At 43.2% G+C, this 19,727-nt stretch overlaps 1 protein-coding gene across 1 annotated transcript; it reads left to right on the top strand.

The window, feature by feature from the left end:
• The first annotated feature begins 1,775 nt into the window (after positions 1-1,775).
• On the top strand, positions 1,776-18,278 carry LOC137422057 (ubiquitin-conjugating enzyme E2Q-like protein 1). The gene is made up of 3 exons (XM_068108771.2): positions 1,776-1,862; positions 2,069-2,833; positions 16,963-18,278. Exons 2-3 carry the CDS (start codon positions 2,189-2,191, stop codon positions 17,083-17,085), a joined length of 768 nt encoding a protein of 255 aa, XP_067964872.2. The 5' UTR covers positions 1,776-1,862; positions 2,069-2,188; the 3' UTR covers positions 17,086-18,278.
• The last annotated feature ends 1,449 nt before the right edge of the window (positions 18,279-19,727 follow it).

Here is a 19,727-nt window from a genome sequence, read left to right as displayed (position 1 = left end):
AGGGCCCGTTGTCCAAGGGATAAGTTAAGACTGCTTAAGGATTGCTCTGTGTCTCTTCGTCCTTGAACCTGTATATACGTGTGGGAATAATTAAACCCATTTGTTCTTCCTTTCTTCCTGATTCGACCGTTTCTGTGGTTTCTCCATTTGACTAAGCGTGGCACGAATAAGATCGCTCCAATCGGGTTCCACTAAGTAAGACTGCGCGGACCACGTGTACGCAATCCGCTTGGCGTACTCAAACCACACGTGGTTCGTGCGAGGCTTGTTTCCTCGCTCCCAGGGCAGCACGGGGAATTAGGTACGAGCGAGCAGTAGTCCCGAAACCCTACTCCGCGTGTGTCCGGGAGGGACGTAATAAGTCTCGGTTCCGCCAGGCCCAGTAAAGACAAGGGGATTAATCCCCCCTTGGTAAGGGGAAGAAGGCCGGCGTAGAGAACCGTAACAATATAAACTGAAAAAAATAAATACAAAAAATATAAATAAATACAAAAAATAAACAGAATACAAAAAACTGTTCAGCTTGGCAAGGGTATGTGCTCTACCGAGTGCCGTTATAGTTACCTGCACCAGCAAAGGTGGACGGAGGTTGTTTGTCTGTCTGTTTGTGAGCAGGATATCTCAAAAAGTTGTGGACAGATATGACAAAACTTGGTGGACGAGTTGGTTCGGTGACAAGACCATGGCAAGTAGATTGTGGTTCAGGTCCGAATCCAGATCCGACCTATCAGTAGCATACAAAACATAGTGTTTAGTCTGGCAGAGGTGTGTGCGCTACCGAGTGCTGTTCTGGTTTTGCTTGTTCAGGTTGTCCCTTCACGTTGTGTCTCATCACAGGTTCCATTAACCCAGTCATGTGTCAGCCATGATGCTTGAGAATTCACATTTATCACTTCGGCACAGGATTTCCGAAACCTACGTTCTCCAGACTCAAGCATATTCTCCATTGATTCCTGTACATTTTCGAGCTTCTCTCCAGTACCTGTTCCTTGTCTTTCCGCCTTTTTCTGGCCTACTACTTGATCTGCCATATTTGATCTCGTACCGCTCTCTACTGCCATTTTTGCTGATATGTTAATATCCTCGCATTTCCTACTCGGTGTCTTGAACATTTCATCGACAAGCTTCCACTGACGAGGCTTATATTATCATCATTCCCACTAACCTTTCACATGCTTCACATTCCATCAATAATCTTACCTCAGACTTTCCACATTGCTGGCAAACGGTCAAACTCGGCATTCATCTTTCTTTGTTTAGATTAAAGAATAAACTATCGGTGAATAATAAAGTATATAATTCGTAAACGATGCTATTGGTTGTTGAAAGACCTGCGTCTGTTTTTTCTGTGCGTGGAAGCAAATACAAATTTATCCAAACAGGAAAAAGAGAAATCTCCGAACACGTATGACGCAAGACGTAAGCATATTGCGTCATCGCGTAGGAGGGCGCCTGAAGTCTTCAGAAGCTCGAGACCACCGCTCCTGCCACGTACGTCACGGAACGTCTCTGTCGTCAGGGTGACGTCACCGACAGACTGGTCCGATTCTCCGCCAACGGCCAAACGAACCGAATGGCCGCGGCGTTCCCCATTTAGCGTTTTACCCAAACGGTTAGTATTGCTTTCTCACGTTTCGGGATCAAGTGCTATATAAATTTATCGGTTGCATTTACTTTTGCGAAAAGGCCAAGAGAAGGTGTGTAAAAAACTAGCGATATACAGTCATATTTGTATCGCCTCACGACTTCGTGCAGGGCTCGGCTATCACTATCAGTATCAGTATCACTGCGACGGTGGATCCGGTGTGGTGTGGTGTGTGTGCTACGACCGGTACCTATCGTGTTGTGTCCTCGTCCGTCAGGTACGTTCACTTCCCCCTCAGAACCCCCTAAATCTGTTTTTTACCTCACGTTTCCGTCCGCATGATTGGTCGATATGCTTCTTCAGCAGTTTATATGGCAATATTGTATTAATACCAATGAAAACCAAGTGCAAAACAATAGAAACGTGTAACAATGGATTTAAGGACCGTGTGATTGAACTGACTTTGGTGTGTGTTTGTTTCAGATACATTGCAAGACGTGTCTTTAAACTGAGGAGCCAGAGGCTGGTAATAGGATAGATTAGGGGGGAATAAATAATTAAATAAAGGAAGACATTAACGGGATATAACAACAATAAGTGGACATGGCCACATTACTGCGTAAAATTGGGCTGATTCGGCTCAGCGAGGCCGAGAGCGGGAGCCCCAAGGGCAGCAGGAAGGCAGGTAAAGGTAACAGCAGTTCTGGGGGCCACCACCAGCGCCCCGGATTGCCCAACGGACCCGTGATAGCCGCGGCTCCGGCACAAAATTCTGCACAACCAGAAGCGGGTCGCGGTGACAATCGCTCCATCCTTCGTCTACCGACCGCTCCCGGGCTTTCCGCACCGCAACCGAGCAAAATACACGGCATGCAAGTTCGAGCCAAAAGGCTCATGAAGGAACTGCAGGACCTGAACAAACTTGGAGATGAGATGTTGGCCGTGGAACTCGTTGGAGACAACTTGTTTGAATGGAATGTAAAGCTGTTTCAGATCGACCACGACTCGCCGCTCTGGCAAGACATGCGAGACACGGGCATCGACTCCATCCTTCTGAATCTCACGTTCCCAGAGAACTTCCCTTTTTCACCTCCCTTCATGCGTGTCCTAAGCCCTCGCATCGACAATGGCTTTGTCCTCGATGGAGGAGCTATCTGCATGGAGCTGCTCACTCCCCGCGGTTGGTCTAGTGCCTACACGGTGGAGGCGGTGGTCCGACAGTTTGCGGCGAGCCTTATTAAGGGCCAGGTGAGTTTTACTGATGTACTTTTATGTTTGGTTGAATTGTCAGTCTTTTAAGGTAATTATTTTGACCATTCTTGGCTCGCATAAAGGATTATTGTCACAGGTGAACCGGTGCCAGTAATGAACAATATTATAAACTAGCGGATTCCGATATGCCTGTTAAGGGCAGGTATGGGAATTGATGTTATTGGAGACCATAGGACAACAACTAGACAGTTCTTAGAAAACCTTACACCGCACAGTCTTGAGAAAACGTACATGGGAAGAATCTTTTAAACTCTTGCTTTGCTTTTCCGAGCACAATCTACGTTCATTTTATCCATGAACCTTGCATAACAGGTGTGACGGTAACCACACAGCGCTATGCGCTGCCATATTTGTCAGAATGCAGAATCTCAAACAGCTATTCTGCCTTCAGAGCATGACAGTGTGAATGCTGATTCTCATAGTTACTCTGCCCTCAGGGCATAAATACTTTCCAAATACTGCTAAACGGAAGGTTTGTGAAAGTGCTAAAAAGGATATTTGTGTTCTACATTGTTCAAATACAGTCACTTGAAAAAGTAAGTACACCCCATGTAAAGTTTTGACTTTTTCAACATATTTCAACATACAGCTATTTGATCTTCATTTCAACAATATTGATAGATAAAGGTGATATAATACAACAAATATCATACAACATTTACATTTTGTAGTCCATTGTATAATTTAAATAAACATAAATGCAAATTTCGCATGTGGAAAAAGTAAGTACACCCCGACATTTATCACTACTTCAAATACCTAAAATTAGAATCAGGTGCACCAGCTCAGGTGCAAATGATTAGAACATCGTTAGAGAGGATCTTGGAGGAACCTGTCTTATTTAAACCTCAGACATTTAGTTTGGTTTGCTCTTTGTTGTTGAAGTGTGCGGCGTCACCATGCCGAGATCAAAAGAGCTCTCTGAGGCCTTCAAAAAGAAGGTTATAGATGCCAACGAGTCTGGGAAGGGATTTAAAAAGATCTCCAAACAATTTGAAATCAATCAATCGACTGTGCGGAAGATCATCTACAAGTGGAGAAGATTCCAAACAACTGCCAACTTGTTCAGGCCAGGCCGCCCCAGCATGTTCAGCCCGAGAGCAGACCGCAAGATTTTGAAAGAGGTCTCTAAGAACCCCAGAATGTCATCACGGGACCTACAGGTAGCTCTTGCCACTGTTGATGTCAAAGTGCACGAGTCTACCATTAGAAAGAGGCTGCACAAATTTGATCTACATGGGAGGTGTGCCAGGGGGAAACCTTTGCTGTCCAGAAAGAATATCAGGGCAAGACTAAAGTTTGCCAATGAACACCAAGGCAAAGACCAGCACTTCTGGAACAATGTGCTCTGGACAGATGAGTCAAAGGTAGAGCTATTTGGCCACAGTACCAGAAGACATGTTTGGCGAAAACCAAAGACAGCATTTGACCACAAGAACCTGATACCAACTGTAAAGCATGGTGGGGGAAATATTATGGTTTGGGGCAGCTTTGCTGCATCAGGGCCTGGGCAGCTCACCATCATAGAATCCACTATGAATTCTTCGTTGTACCAGAGGGTGTTTGAGGATAATGTGAGGTCATCTGTCGGAAAGTTGAAGCTCAACCGAAGGTAGACTTTGCAACATGACAATGACCCTAAACATACCAGTAAATCCACCAAGGAATGGCTGAAAAGAAAGAAATGGAGGGTTCTGGAATGGCCAAGTCAAAGCCCGGATCTAAATCCCATCGAGATGTTGTGGGGGGATTTGAAACGAGCTGTGCATGCAAGAATCCCAGTGTGTACCCTGGATACGAATAGGTACGCCGTATCCCTGCGTGTCGTAAGAGGCGACTAAGAGGGTTGGCGTCAGGAAGGGCATCCGGCCATAAAAACATTGCCTCAAAAAGAGAACCATGACAATTACAACTACATGTGGGCAGGGTACAGCCCGAAGTGGAGATCGGTTTCTGAGGTTTGGGACATGGAATGTAGGGACAATGACAGGGAGATCAGGAGAAGTGGTGGAAGTATTGTTCAGAAGAAGAGTGGACATATGTTGTGTGCAAGAGACGAGATGGAAGGGAAGTGGTGTGAGAATGGTGAAGGGTAGGCAGGGACAGAAATACAAGTTTGTGTGGCAAGGGTGCCTGGAGGGCGTGAATGGTGTTGGTGTCCTGTTTTCTGAGGAGTTTGTAGACAGTGTGGTGAGTGTGACTAGAGTGAGTGATAGGTTGATGATGGTGAAAATGATGATTGGAAAGCTCTTGGTGAACGTCATCTCGGGATATGCTCCGCAGGTTGGTCGAAGCGATGAAGAGAAGGACAAGTTCTGGTGTGCGATAGAGAGGCTGATGGAAAACGTGAAAGATGAGGAAGTTGTTGTGGTAGGAGGAGACCTAAATGGACATGTGGGAAGGAGTATGGATGGTTTTGACGGAGTTCATGGGGGTTACGGATATGGTGTGAGAAATGGAGAAGGTGAAAGGATTTTGGAGTTTGCTGATGGAGCTGATTTGTTGATTTGTAATACTCAGTTCCAGAAAGAGGATAATAAGCTTGTTACATACACGTCAGGTGGGTCGACGACAACCGTTGACTACCTGATGGTGCGTAGGCGAGATATGGGGCACCTCCGGGACACAAAGGTGATCCCGGGGGAGGAGGCTGTTTCACAGCACCACTTGGTTGTCTGCGACGTAAGGGTGAAAGGTGCAAGGAGAGCTCGGCGGGTGAAGTACCAACCGAGAATGAAGTTGTGGAGGTTGAAAGAGGTGACAGTAAGGGAGGCATTAAAAGAGAGGCTGAGTAGCGTCGAGGATGATGTGGTTGAGCTTGAAAGTGGTTGGATGTCAATGAAAGCTAGTCTGTTGGGAGCCGTTGGTGAGGTATGTGGATGGACAAAAGGACCACCGAGGCACTCGGAAACATGGTGGTGGGATGATGAAGTTGGAAAGAGGATTGACGAGAAGAGGAAGACGTTCAAGGAGTGGCAGAAGGCGAAGGGTACGGGAGCAGAAACAGCAGAGCATGAAAGTTATAAGGCAGCCAGGAAGGCTGCAAAGAAAGAGGTAGCAAACGCGCAGGAGGCATGTAGGAAAATGTTCGGAGAACGCTTGGATTCGGAAGAGGGTCAGAAAGCAGTATTCAGGATTGCAAAGCAGATAGCGAAAGAGAGGTGTGATGTGATGGGGGTGAGTTGCTTGAATGATGAAGTGGGACAAATCGTTGTCGACCCAGATGGAATTAAAGGAAGATGGAAAAGATATATGGAAATGCTGTTGAATACAGAGAATGAATGGGATGGCAACATAGAGAGTAACCCAGTTTTAGGACCGGCAGAGAAGATAACTGAGAAGGAAGTTGAGGAAGCGATAAAAGCAATGAAGGGTAGAAAAGCGGGAGGGCCGACGGGAGTTGTGGGAGATATGTTGAAGGCAGCAGGAAGTTGGGGGTGTGAAGAGAATGACAGAGATCTGTAATCTGGTGGTGAAAGAAGGCCGCATTCCAGTGGATTGGGAACTGAGTACCCTCGTCCCTCTATACAAGGGGAAAGGTGACCCTCTGGAGTGTGGCTCGTACCGAGCGATAAAGTTATTGGAGCATGGAATGAAGGTATTGGAAAGGGTGTTGGAGAGGAGGATAAGGAAGAAAGTGAAGATCGATGAAATGCAGTTTGGATTCATGCCAGGAAGAGGAACGACAGACGCGCTTTTCATTGTGAGGCAGTTGCAGGAGAAGTACATGGAGAAGAGGAAGAAGTTGTTTCTTGGGTTTGTTGATCTGGAGAAAGCATTCGATCGGGTTCCACGCAAAGTATTGACATGGGCATTGAGGAAGTTAGGAGTGGAGGAATGGTTGATCAGAGTAGTGATGGCAATGTACAAAAGAGCGCGCACAGCTGTAAGGACGAAGGACGGGAACAGTTGTGAGTTTGAGGTGAACGTGGGAGTGCATCAGGGGTCGGTACTAAGTCCACTACTATTTGTAGCTGTGATGGAGGTGCTGGCTCAGAACGTAAAGGAGGGTTTACCGTGGGAGTTGTTGTATGCAGATGATCTGGTGTTGATTGCGGAAAGTATGGATGGACTGAAGGAAAAGATGAACACGTGGAAGGAATGTATGGAGACAAAAAGGTCTGAAGGTGAATATCGGAAAGACGAAGGTGATGGCAAGTGGTAAAGCATGTGGTGAGGTGGAAAGAACTGGGAAGTGGCCCTGTGCTGTGTGTAGGAAGGGTGTCGGAGTGAACTCCATTCAGTGTACAATGTGCGCTGAGTGGGTTCATCAAAAATGTAGTGGTCTGAGAGGGTCATTAACCAGTGTGGTAGCTACATTCAAATGTAAGGTGTGCACAGAGGGAGCTGCAGATGGAGGAAATGTTGAGTTGGATCTTGGAGACGACGTGAAGCTGGAAGGTGTGAAAACATTTTGCTGCCTCGGAGACATGCTGAATGGAGAAGGTGGATCAGACTCGGCAACGGTTGCTCGAGTGAGATGTGCATGGAAGAAGTTTCGGGAATTGAGTGGCGTGCTGATGATGAGGGGAGTGTCGTTGAAGCTGAAGGGAAAGGTGTATGCTGCATGTGTGAGAAGTGTTATGATTTATGGGAGCGAGACATGGGTAATGGACGTAGAGCAGCAACGAAGGTTGGAAAGGGTGGAAATGCGAATGGTTCGACGGATGTGCGGAGTATCGTTGAGAGAGAGGAAGACAAATGATGAATTGCGAAAGATGATGGGAATAGAGCCTGTGATTGATGCTGTGAAGAGGAACAGGTTGAGATGGTTTGGTCATGTGTTGAGGAAGGATGAAAGTGACTGGTTGAGAAGAGTGATGGAAATGAATGTAGAAGGAAGTAGAAGACGGGGAAGACCGAGAAAGACTTGGCTAAAGATGGTGGAAGAAGAAATGCGGGCAAGGGGGTTAACAAGGAGAGATGCAGAAAATAGGGCAAAATGGAGAAGATTGTCATGGGGACCGCAAGGCTAACCCCCGCTCTAGCAGGGAAAATGGCCTTTTAAAATGCATGTTGTTGTTGTTGTTGTGCATGCAAGAAACCCCTCAAAGATTGCACAGCTGAAAGAATTCTGCATGGCGGAGTGGGCAAAAATTTCTCCCAGTCGATGTCAGAGACTGGTAGACAGTTATAAGAAACGCCTACTTGAGGTTGTTTCTGCCAAAGGGGGCAATACCACCTATTAGAGCCAAGGGTGTACTTACTTTTTCCACAGAAGGAAATGGCATCTCTGTTAATTTTTTGTTGAATAAATTATTGCAAAGTCAATTTATCATTGTTTTTTGTTCAATTAGATCACCTTTATCTATAGATACTGTTTAAATGAAGATCAAATATTGATTTGTCCACATATGTTAAAAAGATTTAAAAAACATTTCATGCAGTGTACTTACTTTTTCCACATGCGAAATTTGCATTTGTGTTTATTTAAATTTTACAATGGACTACAAAATGTAAATGTTTCATGATATTTGTTATATTATATCACCTTTATCTATCAATATTGTTGAAATGAAGGTTAAAATAGCTGTATGTTGAAATATGTTGAAAAGGTCAAAACTTTACATGGGGTGTACTTACTTTTTCACGTGACTGTATGTCCCTCACAAATGCACACCAATCAGAACTAAGGATCTGGTCACATGACAGGGGTGATGTGATATCATTACGGCATACAACGGCTGACTCCACACACCGCCATTTTAATTTCTGATTGAACTGATTGTTAAAATGATCATCAAATATCAAAAGCAAAGGTGTTACGGGTTTTCTAATGACACAGTACATATAGGCCTTAGGCTTCATGCCTTCATGCCTCACTTCAGGCCGCTTCAAGCAAATTAGCCCAGGTTTCTTAATGCAGTCGTATCGTTTTCATAATAATAATAATGTTCATAATAATAGTATAGTAATTATAATCATAACACTGCAATTCCTTTGTTATAACTGCAAAGTTACTGGATTGAAGCGGTGTATGGTTGATTCATTGTTGACTCGAAGCATATAGAATAAACCAGTGTCTCAATGCAATCTCTTCACTTCCATGGTGACAAACAGTTTCGAGAGTTGGAGTACTTCAAAATAATTAAAAACTTACATTATTTGCTCACTGGTATCTCCACCCAGGTCATACTATCCTCTTCAACTAAAGTAACAAAGAAGCCCGGCTACGCCGCTGTTAGACTTTTCGTCTTGTTTTTACAGAAATTTTCATTGAGGCTTTTATTTCGTTATTTCACAGTTTGCAGTTATATAAATTACAATTTTCAAATGCTAGATATCGATGGTTTTATTATATTTATTTACTTTTACCAAACGTGGGGTTTGGGAGGGGACAGATTCAGGAAGGGGAGGTGGAGGTTGAGTCTCTGAGGGGTGGGGTGGAGGGAAGTGGCTTGGGGTTTGGAAGGGGGGGGGGGGGGAGGGATAGTTGAGAACTTGAAATCGCATTTTACATTGTGTGAATTTTCTGTGGGTACCTGCTAGTATATACAGTGCTTTCAGAAAGTATTCACACCCCTTGACTTCTTCACATTTTGTTGTTACATTCTGAATTTAAAATGGATTTAATTTAAATTTTTTGTCACCAATCTACACAAAATAACCTATAGTGACAAGAAAACGTGTTTTTAGAAATTTTTACAAATTACTTAAAAATGAAATACAGAAATATCTAATTTACATAAGTATTCAGCCTCCTAAGTCAATACTTCATAGAGGTGCCTTTGCGGAGATTACAGCTTCGAGTCTTCTTGGGTATGTCTGTATCAGCTTTGCACAACTGTATTTGCGGAGTTTCTCCCATTCTTCCAAGCAGATTTGCTCAAGCTCTGTCAAGTTGGATGGGGAGCGTCGGTGAGCAGCAATCTTAAAGTCTTTCCGCAGATTCTCAATGGGATTCAAGTCTGGACTTTGGATGGCCTACTCAAGGACTTTCATGTTTTTGTTATGAAGTAATTCCAGTGTTGCTTTGGCTCTATGCTTGGGGTCATTGGAATGTAAATCTTCGCCGCAGTCGAAGGCCTTTTGCACTCTGAAGCAGGTTCTCCTCAAGGATTTGCCTGTATTTGGCTCCATTCATTGTTCCCTCTATCCTTACAAGTCCCAGTCCCTGCCGCTGAAAAGCATCCCCATATTATGATGCTGCCATCACCATGCTTCCGGGTAGGGATGGGGTTAGATGGCTGATGAGCTGTGCTCGGGTTCCGCCAGACGTAGCACTTTGCATTCAGGCTAAACAGTTCCATATTCGTCTCAGACCACAGAATATTTTGCCTCATGCTCTCAAGAGTCTTTCACGTGCCTTTTTGCAAACTCCAGGTGTGCTGTCAGTTGCCTTTTTCACAGTGGCTTCCGACTGGCCTTCCTGCAGGTTCTCCCATCTCAGCCTATGAACTCTGTATTTCTGTCAGGGTGGTCATTGGGTTATTGGTCACCGCCCTGATCAAGGTCCTTCTTGCCAGGTTGCTCAGTGTTGTCAGACAGCCAGGTCTAGGAGGAGTCTGGGTAGTTCCATACTCTTTCCCTTTCCTAATGATGGAGCTGACTGTGCTCTTTGGAATTTTCAACACTCTAGAAATTGTTTTATACCCTTCCCCAGATCTATGCCTCCTCACAATACTAGGAGTTATACGGACAGTTCCTTAGACTTCATGGTGGAGTTTCTGCTCTGACATGCTCTGTCAACTGTAGGATCTTATATAGAAAGGTGTGTTTCTTTCTAAATCATGTCCAATCAATTGAATTGGCCACAGGTGGGCTGCAATCAAGTTGTAGAGACATCTCAAGGATGATCAAAGGAAATTGGATGCGCCTGAGCTCATTTTGGAGTGTCATAGCAAAGGGGTTGAATACTTATTGACGCAAGACATTTCAGCTTTTCATTTTGAATTAATTAAGAATTAATTAAGATTAATTTTTAATTGATTAGATTAAGACCTGGTGTTGGCTTAGCGGTTAGGGTGCCGGCTTGGGATCCTAGGATCCTGGGTTCGAATCCTGGTCGATCGCTGAATTAACATCAGGGGGGTTGACTCAGCCTGTCATCCTTCCGAGGTCGGCAAATTTGAGTACCAGCTTGCTGGGATGAATGATCATGGTGTTCCCCGATTTAGAATAGGTACACCGTATCCCTGCGCATCGTAAGAGCGTGACCAAGGGTTGGCGTCAGGAAGGGCATCCGGCCATAAAAACATTGCCTCAAACAGGGAACCATGATTGTCATGGGGCCCGCAAGGCTAACCCCCGCTATAGCGGGGAAAATGGCCTCAAAACGATCATTCATTCATTCATTTTTAATTAATTTGTCTGAATGTCAAAAAAAAAAGAATCCACTTTCACATTATGGTGTGTTATGTGTATATCGGTGACAAAAAAAATCTCAATTAATGTATTTCAAATTCAGGCTGTAACACAACAAAATGTGAAAAAGTCAAGGGGTGGGAATACTTTTTGAAGGCACTGTGGAAATATTACTGGTCCTGGAGCATCGAATTGTTGTTGTTTTTTTTGAGAGTGGGGTTGGAAGTGGGATAGGTGGGCAGAGGTTATAAAGGCAGGTGTCATCGTGCTGCAAAAATGAAGTACATACTGTGTATGGCACATTAAGGATACTACTATCGATCTCGTACTGTACACAATACTTCAAGGTGTGATGTGGATGCATAATGAATGGTTCCTCTGCTGTTGTCAAGCCATTTTTCAATCTCCCATGGAAATATTTTTCCCCCACAAGCTGGGTGAGGTGCATTATGAAAAATGGGGCATGTTACTGTGCATTGTTTTTGAGATATGTATACTCAAGAGCATTGGTGCTGCCGAAGCAGTCTCTTGGCAAAGGGTCATGCTGGGCGCTTTGCCATTGATTTCCCAGCAGTAGTTAGAGCAGGAATTTGGAATTTCTTCAGGGCGCTGGCGATAGCTCGCCTACTCTTCGCGAAGGATACCACGGACGGCATGCAGATTGATGAATCAACCTGCCTGTGAAACAATGGGATGGTAGTTTATAGACGTGTCAGTATTCAAACCCAGGCAAATATAATATATGTCCAGGGGCTGACCATATGGGCTGTTGCATCACCTGTTTGAAATCACTTTGCATCACCTGTTTGAATACATTTTTACTTTTGTTTAACTACTTTACGTAATAGCACCTATTGGTGCAGCGTGCAAGAAGGTAATGTTGTATACAAGACATTCCCCGATCCTTTTGTCAAGTGATAGCAAGTTCGACTACCTTTTTGGGCGTTGGACCAGTCGGTATTTTTTTTTCTCTTGACTTATTAACTTAATGGGTCTAAATATGGTGGGCAGAATTGTGTTTTGTGGGTGTTTTATACAATTGTGTGTGTACCTGCATCCATTTCAGTCAGTTTTCATGTTGACAGGTGACTCAAAGCTGTTTCGTCATTGATGAAACCATAGCCGCCGTAATGACATCAGACGTAATCACATCACTCTGTCATGTGACCAGATCCTCAGCTCTGAATGGTATACATTTGAGGGGCATACATACAGACGGACAAACACTGTTCTAGACGGCTTTTCCCTATGGGCTACGCCGTAAAAAGTAGCGTTTTGCCAAAGCACGTGCTCACTATTGTGCCTAAATTTCAGCTTCCTAGCTCAAAGGATGGCTGAGATATCGCCCGGACATACAAACAAGAATATGTCGTGCATAGCACGATACTTGCGAAATCCCTGAAACAAGAAGTTGTTTGCCTATGATGACCTCAAAAATACTTGGTGGTTTAATTCAGTGTCGAGATCTGCAAATCCTCTTCAATTTCAAGTCAATCGGACGAAAATTGAGGATTTTAGAAATTGGTGACCTTTGGCCTATGTTGACCTATTGACCTTTTTACCCCAAAAACAATAGAGGCTTCTTGCTTATGACAAACTCTACCATTTGGTGAAGTTTCGTGAAGATCGGTTGAAAATTGTGACCTGTAGGCGACTGACATACAGACAGACAGACAGAATAACGCACAAGACCAACCATTATACGTGAAAAATCTTCGATTTTCGCAAGTAACAACCGGAGTGAAAACCGAGTACTCCCTTTCAGCGCGCGTCATGCAGCGCCCAGAGATGGTATCGGAATTAGCGGTGTACAATGATTATATTCGTTCCTTGGGTATTCTCGGTGTATTCTTGGAGGAGGGTATCAAAGCTCGTAGAGCAAACACGGTTTGCATTGTTCCTGGTGAAAATCGGTCTGTGGCTGGAACAGACTTTTTGAGCCTTTGTTATTTCAAAAATTTGACATGTTATCATTGGTTGTGCTTTTGTGTTTTCTGCACTGGGGTTCTTGCACCTGTTGTGAATATAAACGATCATTGTGCAATACCAGATTATCCACACATTGTCAGCTGGCTGATTTGTCCAAAAAAGGTCAAAAAGGAATCGCACAGCCACACATCACACAATATTTTAAACATAACAGGAAGAACAAGATATATCAGCTTGCCACAACTGTTGAACAACTTTCTTTTTTTGCCTCAATAATTGATCTACCTTTCTCCATCAAAATGCTATGGATAATAAAAACAACTGCACACACCGTGCAATCGCATCAGCAATGCACAAAACCTCGCTCGCTCACCTTCCCTACATCACCTGGCAGTAATTGTCCTCTTGCAAGGCTCCAGTGAAGGTTGTAGATGGCAGGATGTAATTTAAGCAAGGACAATCAAACAAACAGGAGTGCAAATATTAAAATATGTTAAAGAACCGACTGGCCATTACAAAATCATTCCGAATAAACAACAATGGAGATGTCTAAACGAGAACAGGTGCAAATGGTCCGATTGCGTGAACCAAGCAACGTGTTCACTTGAACTGCCTTTCACAACCACCTGTTGTGTTAACTCCAAGAGCTGCCTTGCGTTACCGCCACAAGAGCTACGTTACAATTACACAAGCGTTTTCACAATTCCATAACCACCAGTTTTACCAGGTTTGCAAATGGAACTCACCTGTTCGACATCTGATGCCCATCTGAGCAAATATCCGTTGGGATCCCAGGTTCAAATGTCATACAGTGATGTGTCTATTGTTTACCAGTGCTCATTCAATTCATGCACAGTGCAATAATTGTCTCCTGATGTCCTTACCCTCCATCTGATGTATACACAAAGAATTAAGTTAAGCACCCCTACACAACGAATTAAGGTAAGCACCCCCTAATATATATTCTTTGTGTATATGTATACATTGGCATATATTCTAAGGTATGTGAGATCAAATAATGATTGGTATGACAATAACCTGCCACAGCAACGCATACGACGGCTTACAGGGTCTATGAGACGTAGGGTTGAGTCAGTGATCCGATCACGTGGGTCCTACACACGTTATTGACGCAAAGATCGCTAGAGGTCTTCTCAGAACAATGACTGTACGTTAGAAAACATAAACGTCATCCACACTGTCCGTGATGGACCTATAGCTCCATACTTAAATTGAGGTGAAAATATGCCTAAAATTCCCAAAAAATTTCACCTTAAATTATTCAGAATAAAATATTGAAAACGGCATGATTGTTATGTTTTTATGTGACCATAATATCACTTCTCCAGAAAATATAGCAATATCATGGGTATATTACACTGTTTTGACGACAACAAACTTGTAATGTGCGAGGTTGTAAAAAAACGGGGGGGGTGCTTAACTTAATTCTTTGTGTATATGTACAAGCTCCTCTTGTGATTATCTATATGAAGGTTCCCACTTTGCTCTCTACAGAACTCCTCTTGACCCCACAGGGATACATATTGAAGTCCTTTTTATCATAAAAAGCCCTGAGGAGTGAAAGATATTTGTCCCATTTTATTTGTACACAAAGTCAAGGATCGTGGAAGACCTGGAACACAGAAATGATTAGGATACAGAACAAAAGGAACAGCAGAAAGGGAAGAGGAAACCAAAACAGCAGGACCTAGGGACAAAATAGATGGGAAATAAATGTCAGCTTCATGAGGCCTGCAGCGTATATCTCATTGGAGTTGGTGCTTGCCACATAGGGCCTCCTTCAAGGGGCCAAACAGGTGGGAGTCAGATAGGAAAAGGTTTTGGTTGTACAGTGGGTGTAGGACAACTCACTCCCCCTCACCCCCAACCTCTCCCCTAAGTTTGGTGATGACACCTCCTGTCATGTGGACGGTGCGAGGTCTGGCATTGTCTTGCTGCAGAAGCACACACCAGGAGAGGAGACAAGCATGATGTCTGCGAAACCCCTTTATTCCACAATTTGTGGAGCAGGTCACAGTACCTTACACTGGTCACATTCAGTTATTGTAATTAAATCGAAAGGGGCTCTTGTGCCAGAACACCATAGGCATGATTTTGCCTACAAACCCCTCCATCTTAAATATCTCGAAGCACTGAATGATATTTCAGGTGAATGACCAGCTTCATTTTGCATATATTTGAATAAGGCACCTGGAACATAACTTAAATAATTAATTTAATCATAGTTATAACAGCAAAAGTTTAGAATTGAAAAATCTGGACTCGCAAGTTGATAGAGCCGACGTTTCGGAGAGAATCCACTCGCCTTGGTCACGGAAGATGTCGAAGTGAAAAAGAAGTTTACGAAGCTTACGTTTGGCGCAAACCTTCAACCTTCAACGCAAAACAACACAGCACATCAACCAAAGAACACCATCCCTACTGTGAAGCATGGTGATGGCAGCATCATGTTATGGGGATGATTCTCATCAACTGGGACTGGGGCATTGTCAGGATAGGAGGGAAAATGGATGGAGCAAAATACAGGAAAATCCGAGAGGAAAAGCTGCTGTCCTCTGTAAGAAAGCTGAAATTGGGACGGAAGTTCACCTTCCAGAATGAGCGGTGAACGGAAGCCCTCCGGGGAGGAGGGCAATATAGGAAGGCACAAAACCCCTTGAAGAGGGTCTCGTAATATCATTAATAATTATATGCTATCATCATAAGTGTTATTACCTCCACCGCCAAAGGTGGATGGAGGTTATGTTTTCACCCCTGTCTGTTTGTTTGAGAATAAAATATCTCAAAAAGTTGTGGACGGATTCGGACGAAATTTGGCAGAGATGTAGCGCATGTGACAAGGACGAAATGATTAGATAGTGGTGAAGTTTCGGATCCGGCTGGTATAATTTTTAAAGTGATTCTTCACCATTGGGAGATGGGGCCAAAAACGATACATAGCAGGATCTCTCAAAAAGTTGTGGACGGATTTGGACGAAACGTTGTGGACAGGTTGGGTGTCTGACAAGGAAGAATCGATTCATTTTTCGTGAAGATCTAAATATGGATTCGGATATGAGTTATTTTATTTTCCAAGTGATTCTTCACCATTGAGTGATATGCCCAACCAGGTGGAGGTATGCTCTCTACTGAGTGCCGTTCTACTTACTTTTGTAATAAGCGGCTTTGAAAAAATGCCACAAAAAACGCTTTGGAAGAGCTCCACGGAAGCAGCAGGAAGGGTCATGTTTTCTCTGCAACCGTTGGTCCGATTGACACTAAGTTTTCACTGGAGCACCTCATCCTAGTAGAATTTAAAAAAAAGATAATTATGACATCATAGGTCACGTGGTATGGGCGCCATTTTGGAAAACCGAAAAACCTTGCACCTCTATATCTCTGAAACCGATCCATGGAAAAAAAATTGAAAGGTGGCTCATTGTAAAGTACTCCCCATGGGGAATAACATGTTAATGATGACGTCATAGGTGCCGTCATTATGATGTCATAAATCGACAAGTAGAACGCTTAATCTGATCAGTATGGAATTTATTGAGCGTGATCTATGGATAAATTGGTTGAGAATTATTATTTTTAACACGTCATCGATCACCTGGTTCAGCAGCCATATTTTTACGGTGTAACCTGTCGGGCAATGCCGTCTGGAACAGCGTTTGTTTGTGCATGGCCCTCACAAACGTCCACCTATCAGAGCTGAGGATCTGGTCACATGATAAGGGGACAGCAGATCCTCCACTCAGCAGATCCAAGCTTGGCTGTTAAACTATCTGTGTTGTTTGATTAACATCACCATGCAAGTATTTGAATATCTACAACGGTCATTGCTCTCTTTCACCCTTTCGCACAAACAGGGCCGGATATGTCGCAAAACGAAGAAAGCTTTCAGCAAGAAGGAAGCAGAAGCAACATTCAAGAGTCTTGTGAAGACGCATGACAAGTATGGTTGGGTAACACCTCCATCCTCCGAAGGGTGACACCTGCGTAGCCATGTCATGCCAGTGTAACCCGCATTACCTGAAACAATCTGCCTGCTCTTCAAACTTTTTATTCTATCCTTCTGTCTGTTAGAGTTACCTTTGTTGTCCTTCATTTGGACCTCTCGAGTGCAACGTCCTTTTCATTGATATCCATTTGCACAAACTACCTGCCTGCTCACGTTGCAGATACTGCTGCAGAGTATGTATACGGTATACATATATATATTGACATGCAGTTGTGTATATATGAAGAGTGGTGAAGCAGCTCATGACAAACAAGATAAAAAGGTGAACAAATGATGTACGCCACCTGAACACGGGTAAAACGTGCAGGAATTTCCCTGTAGTTTGGAGTATAACTCTTGCCTACATCGAGTATCTTGTGTTAACTCCATCTGCTAATTGTGATAACTTAATCTATCAGGTATTGGAAATGAACCGCACCTGCACCTGCGAGGGTTTGGCTAATGTCGTGTTCGGTGAAGAATCAAACACTCACCGCTTGGTTTCTTCATTCGCGACCTCATCAAACATTCATCATTTGTCTGTGATCCTTTGCTTTTGTTTCGATCATCGGTGTATTCAAAACGCCAATCGGCATTCCTTTATGGGAAATTAAATAATTGCCTTGGAGTAGATGTACACAATGTCCATAAGCAAATAAGAAGCATAAGGTAGTTGCTGATTTTGATTTTGAAGCATAAGTAGTTTGATACCTTGGGTTTTCTACCCTTTGGTTGTGTAAAGTGGTTAAGAAATGTTCATATTTATTTATTTGGTTTTGTCCAGCATTGCAGACGCCGGCACAGACAGATTCCTGGGAACTTGAGTGCGAAGTCAGAACCTATTCATTTTGTGCATCCATTATTCGCACTTTGTTACTTGCAAAATCGAAGATTTCTCGAGTATGTTGGTCGGTTGCATTTGTGGTTCTGTGTCTGTTTGTGGTTCTGTGTTTCTTTGTTACCGGCCTACAGGTCACAATTCTAAACCGATCGTCACGAAACTTCACCAAGTTGTATAGCTCGTCCCAATTGAGAAGCCTATTGATTTTGAGGGCAAAGGTCATCTGGAGGTCAACTTTCTAAAATCGCCATTTTAAAAATCCGATTGACTCGAAAATTGAACAGCATTTGCAAATTGAGTCACTAAATTGGGAAGCGAACTATTTTTGAGGTCAAAAGGTCAAAGGTCAAACTTCCAAAATCATCAATTTTCATCCGATTGTCTTGAAAATTGAACAGCATTTGCACATTGAGTCACTAAATTGGGAAATGAATTATTTTTGAGGTCAAAAGTCAACTCAAGGTCAAACTTCCAAAATCATGAATTTTCATCTGAAAACCCATCAATTTTCGTCCAATTGACTTGTAAATTGAACAGTATTTGTATAGTGCCTCACTGAATTGGGAAGCCAACTATTTTTAAGGTCAAAAGGTCAAAGGTCAACTCAAGGTCAAACTTCTAAAATCATTTTTCATCTGAAAAATCGTTACTTTTCATCCTGTTGACCCAAGCTTTGAACAAGATCGTCAATTTTAATCTTGTTGAAATGGACAATTTGCTGTATCAATGGAAACCTTTTTGGGGGAGAGGGGGAGAGTGCGGATTTTGCAGGTATCGTGCTCTGCATGACGTCTTCTTGTTACTTGCAAAATCGAAGATTTTTCAAGTATGTTGGTCGGTTGCTTTTGTTATTCTGTTTGTCTGTTTGACACCAGCGTACAGGTCACAATTCTAAACCGATTGTCATGAAACTTCACGAAGTTGTAGAGGTCACAATTGAGAAGCCCATTGATTTTGAGGTCAAAGGTCATCTGGAGGTCAAATTTCTAAAATCGCCATTTTTCATCCGATTGACTTGAAAATTTAACAGCATTTGAATCGCCCTTCCCTGAATTGGGACACGAACTATTTTTGAGGTCATTAGGTCAAAGGTCAACTCTAGGTCAAGCTTCTAAAATCAATTTTCATCGAAGAATCGTCACTTTTCATGCTATTGACCTGAGCTTTGATCAAGATCGTTAATTTTAATCTTTATGAAATGGACAATTTGTTGGATCAATGGCAACCTTTTCTGGGGAGGGGAATTTGCAAGTATCGTGCTCTGCATACCGTGTTCTTGTTTTATTTATTTGAGTGCATTTTATCCAGTCATTTGTCCCCTCCATAGTATTGATCTAATGCTCACCTTAAGGGCTGTGCGTATTCGTGCAGGTTATCGTTTTGGCACTGATTTAGAAATTAACACTCAGGGTTTTGCGCCATCTGTCCCAAACTGAATGACTTGCGTATTTGATTCTGACAAATCCACTATTGTATCTGTCCAAGTAAGCAACAACAACAAATAAGCGGTGTTTTTAAAACGTCCTTATAGCCGGCAGGCTGACAATATGGCTTCAAGTACATTTAATAAGAAACACAAAGCCTATAATTGGTTCCACATTTGATGTGCCGTTTGGAGGTTCTGCCTTGTATATGCCACATACAGAGTACATGCCTTTCCCTTACTTTTGTCTCTTTCCAACCTCCCTTCTCTTTCTGTTATTTTCCCCCCAACTTTCTATCCCCAAACCTCCCAACACTCCTTTCTCTTTCCTATCCTTCCCAACATAACTGGCTTTGAATAATTCCTGTGC

The sequence above is a fragment of the Myxine glutinosa genome, chromosome 2 (assembly GCF_964187855.1).
Source record: "Myxine glutinosa chromosome 2, kmMyxGlut1.1, whole genome shotgun sequence".
Lineage (NCBI taxonomy): Eukaryota > Metazoa > Chordata > Myxini > Myxiniformes > Myxinidae > Myxine > Myxine glutinosa.
This window is presented reverse-complemented; position numbering and strand designations above follow the sequence as displayed.

Excerpts from the sequence above, each read along its gene's own strand:
- LOC137422057 (XM_068108771.2), top strand. The coding sequence starts at position 2,189 with ATGGCCACATTACTGCGTAAAATTGGGCTGATTCGGCTCAGCGAGGCC. Across the intron at positions 2,834-16,962 it reads CGAGCCTTATTAAGGGCCAG|GGCCGGATATGTCGCAAAAC; the intron begins GTGAGTTTTACT and ends TCGCACAAACAG.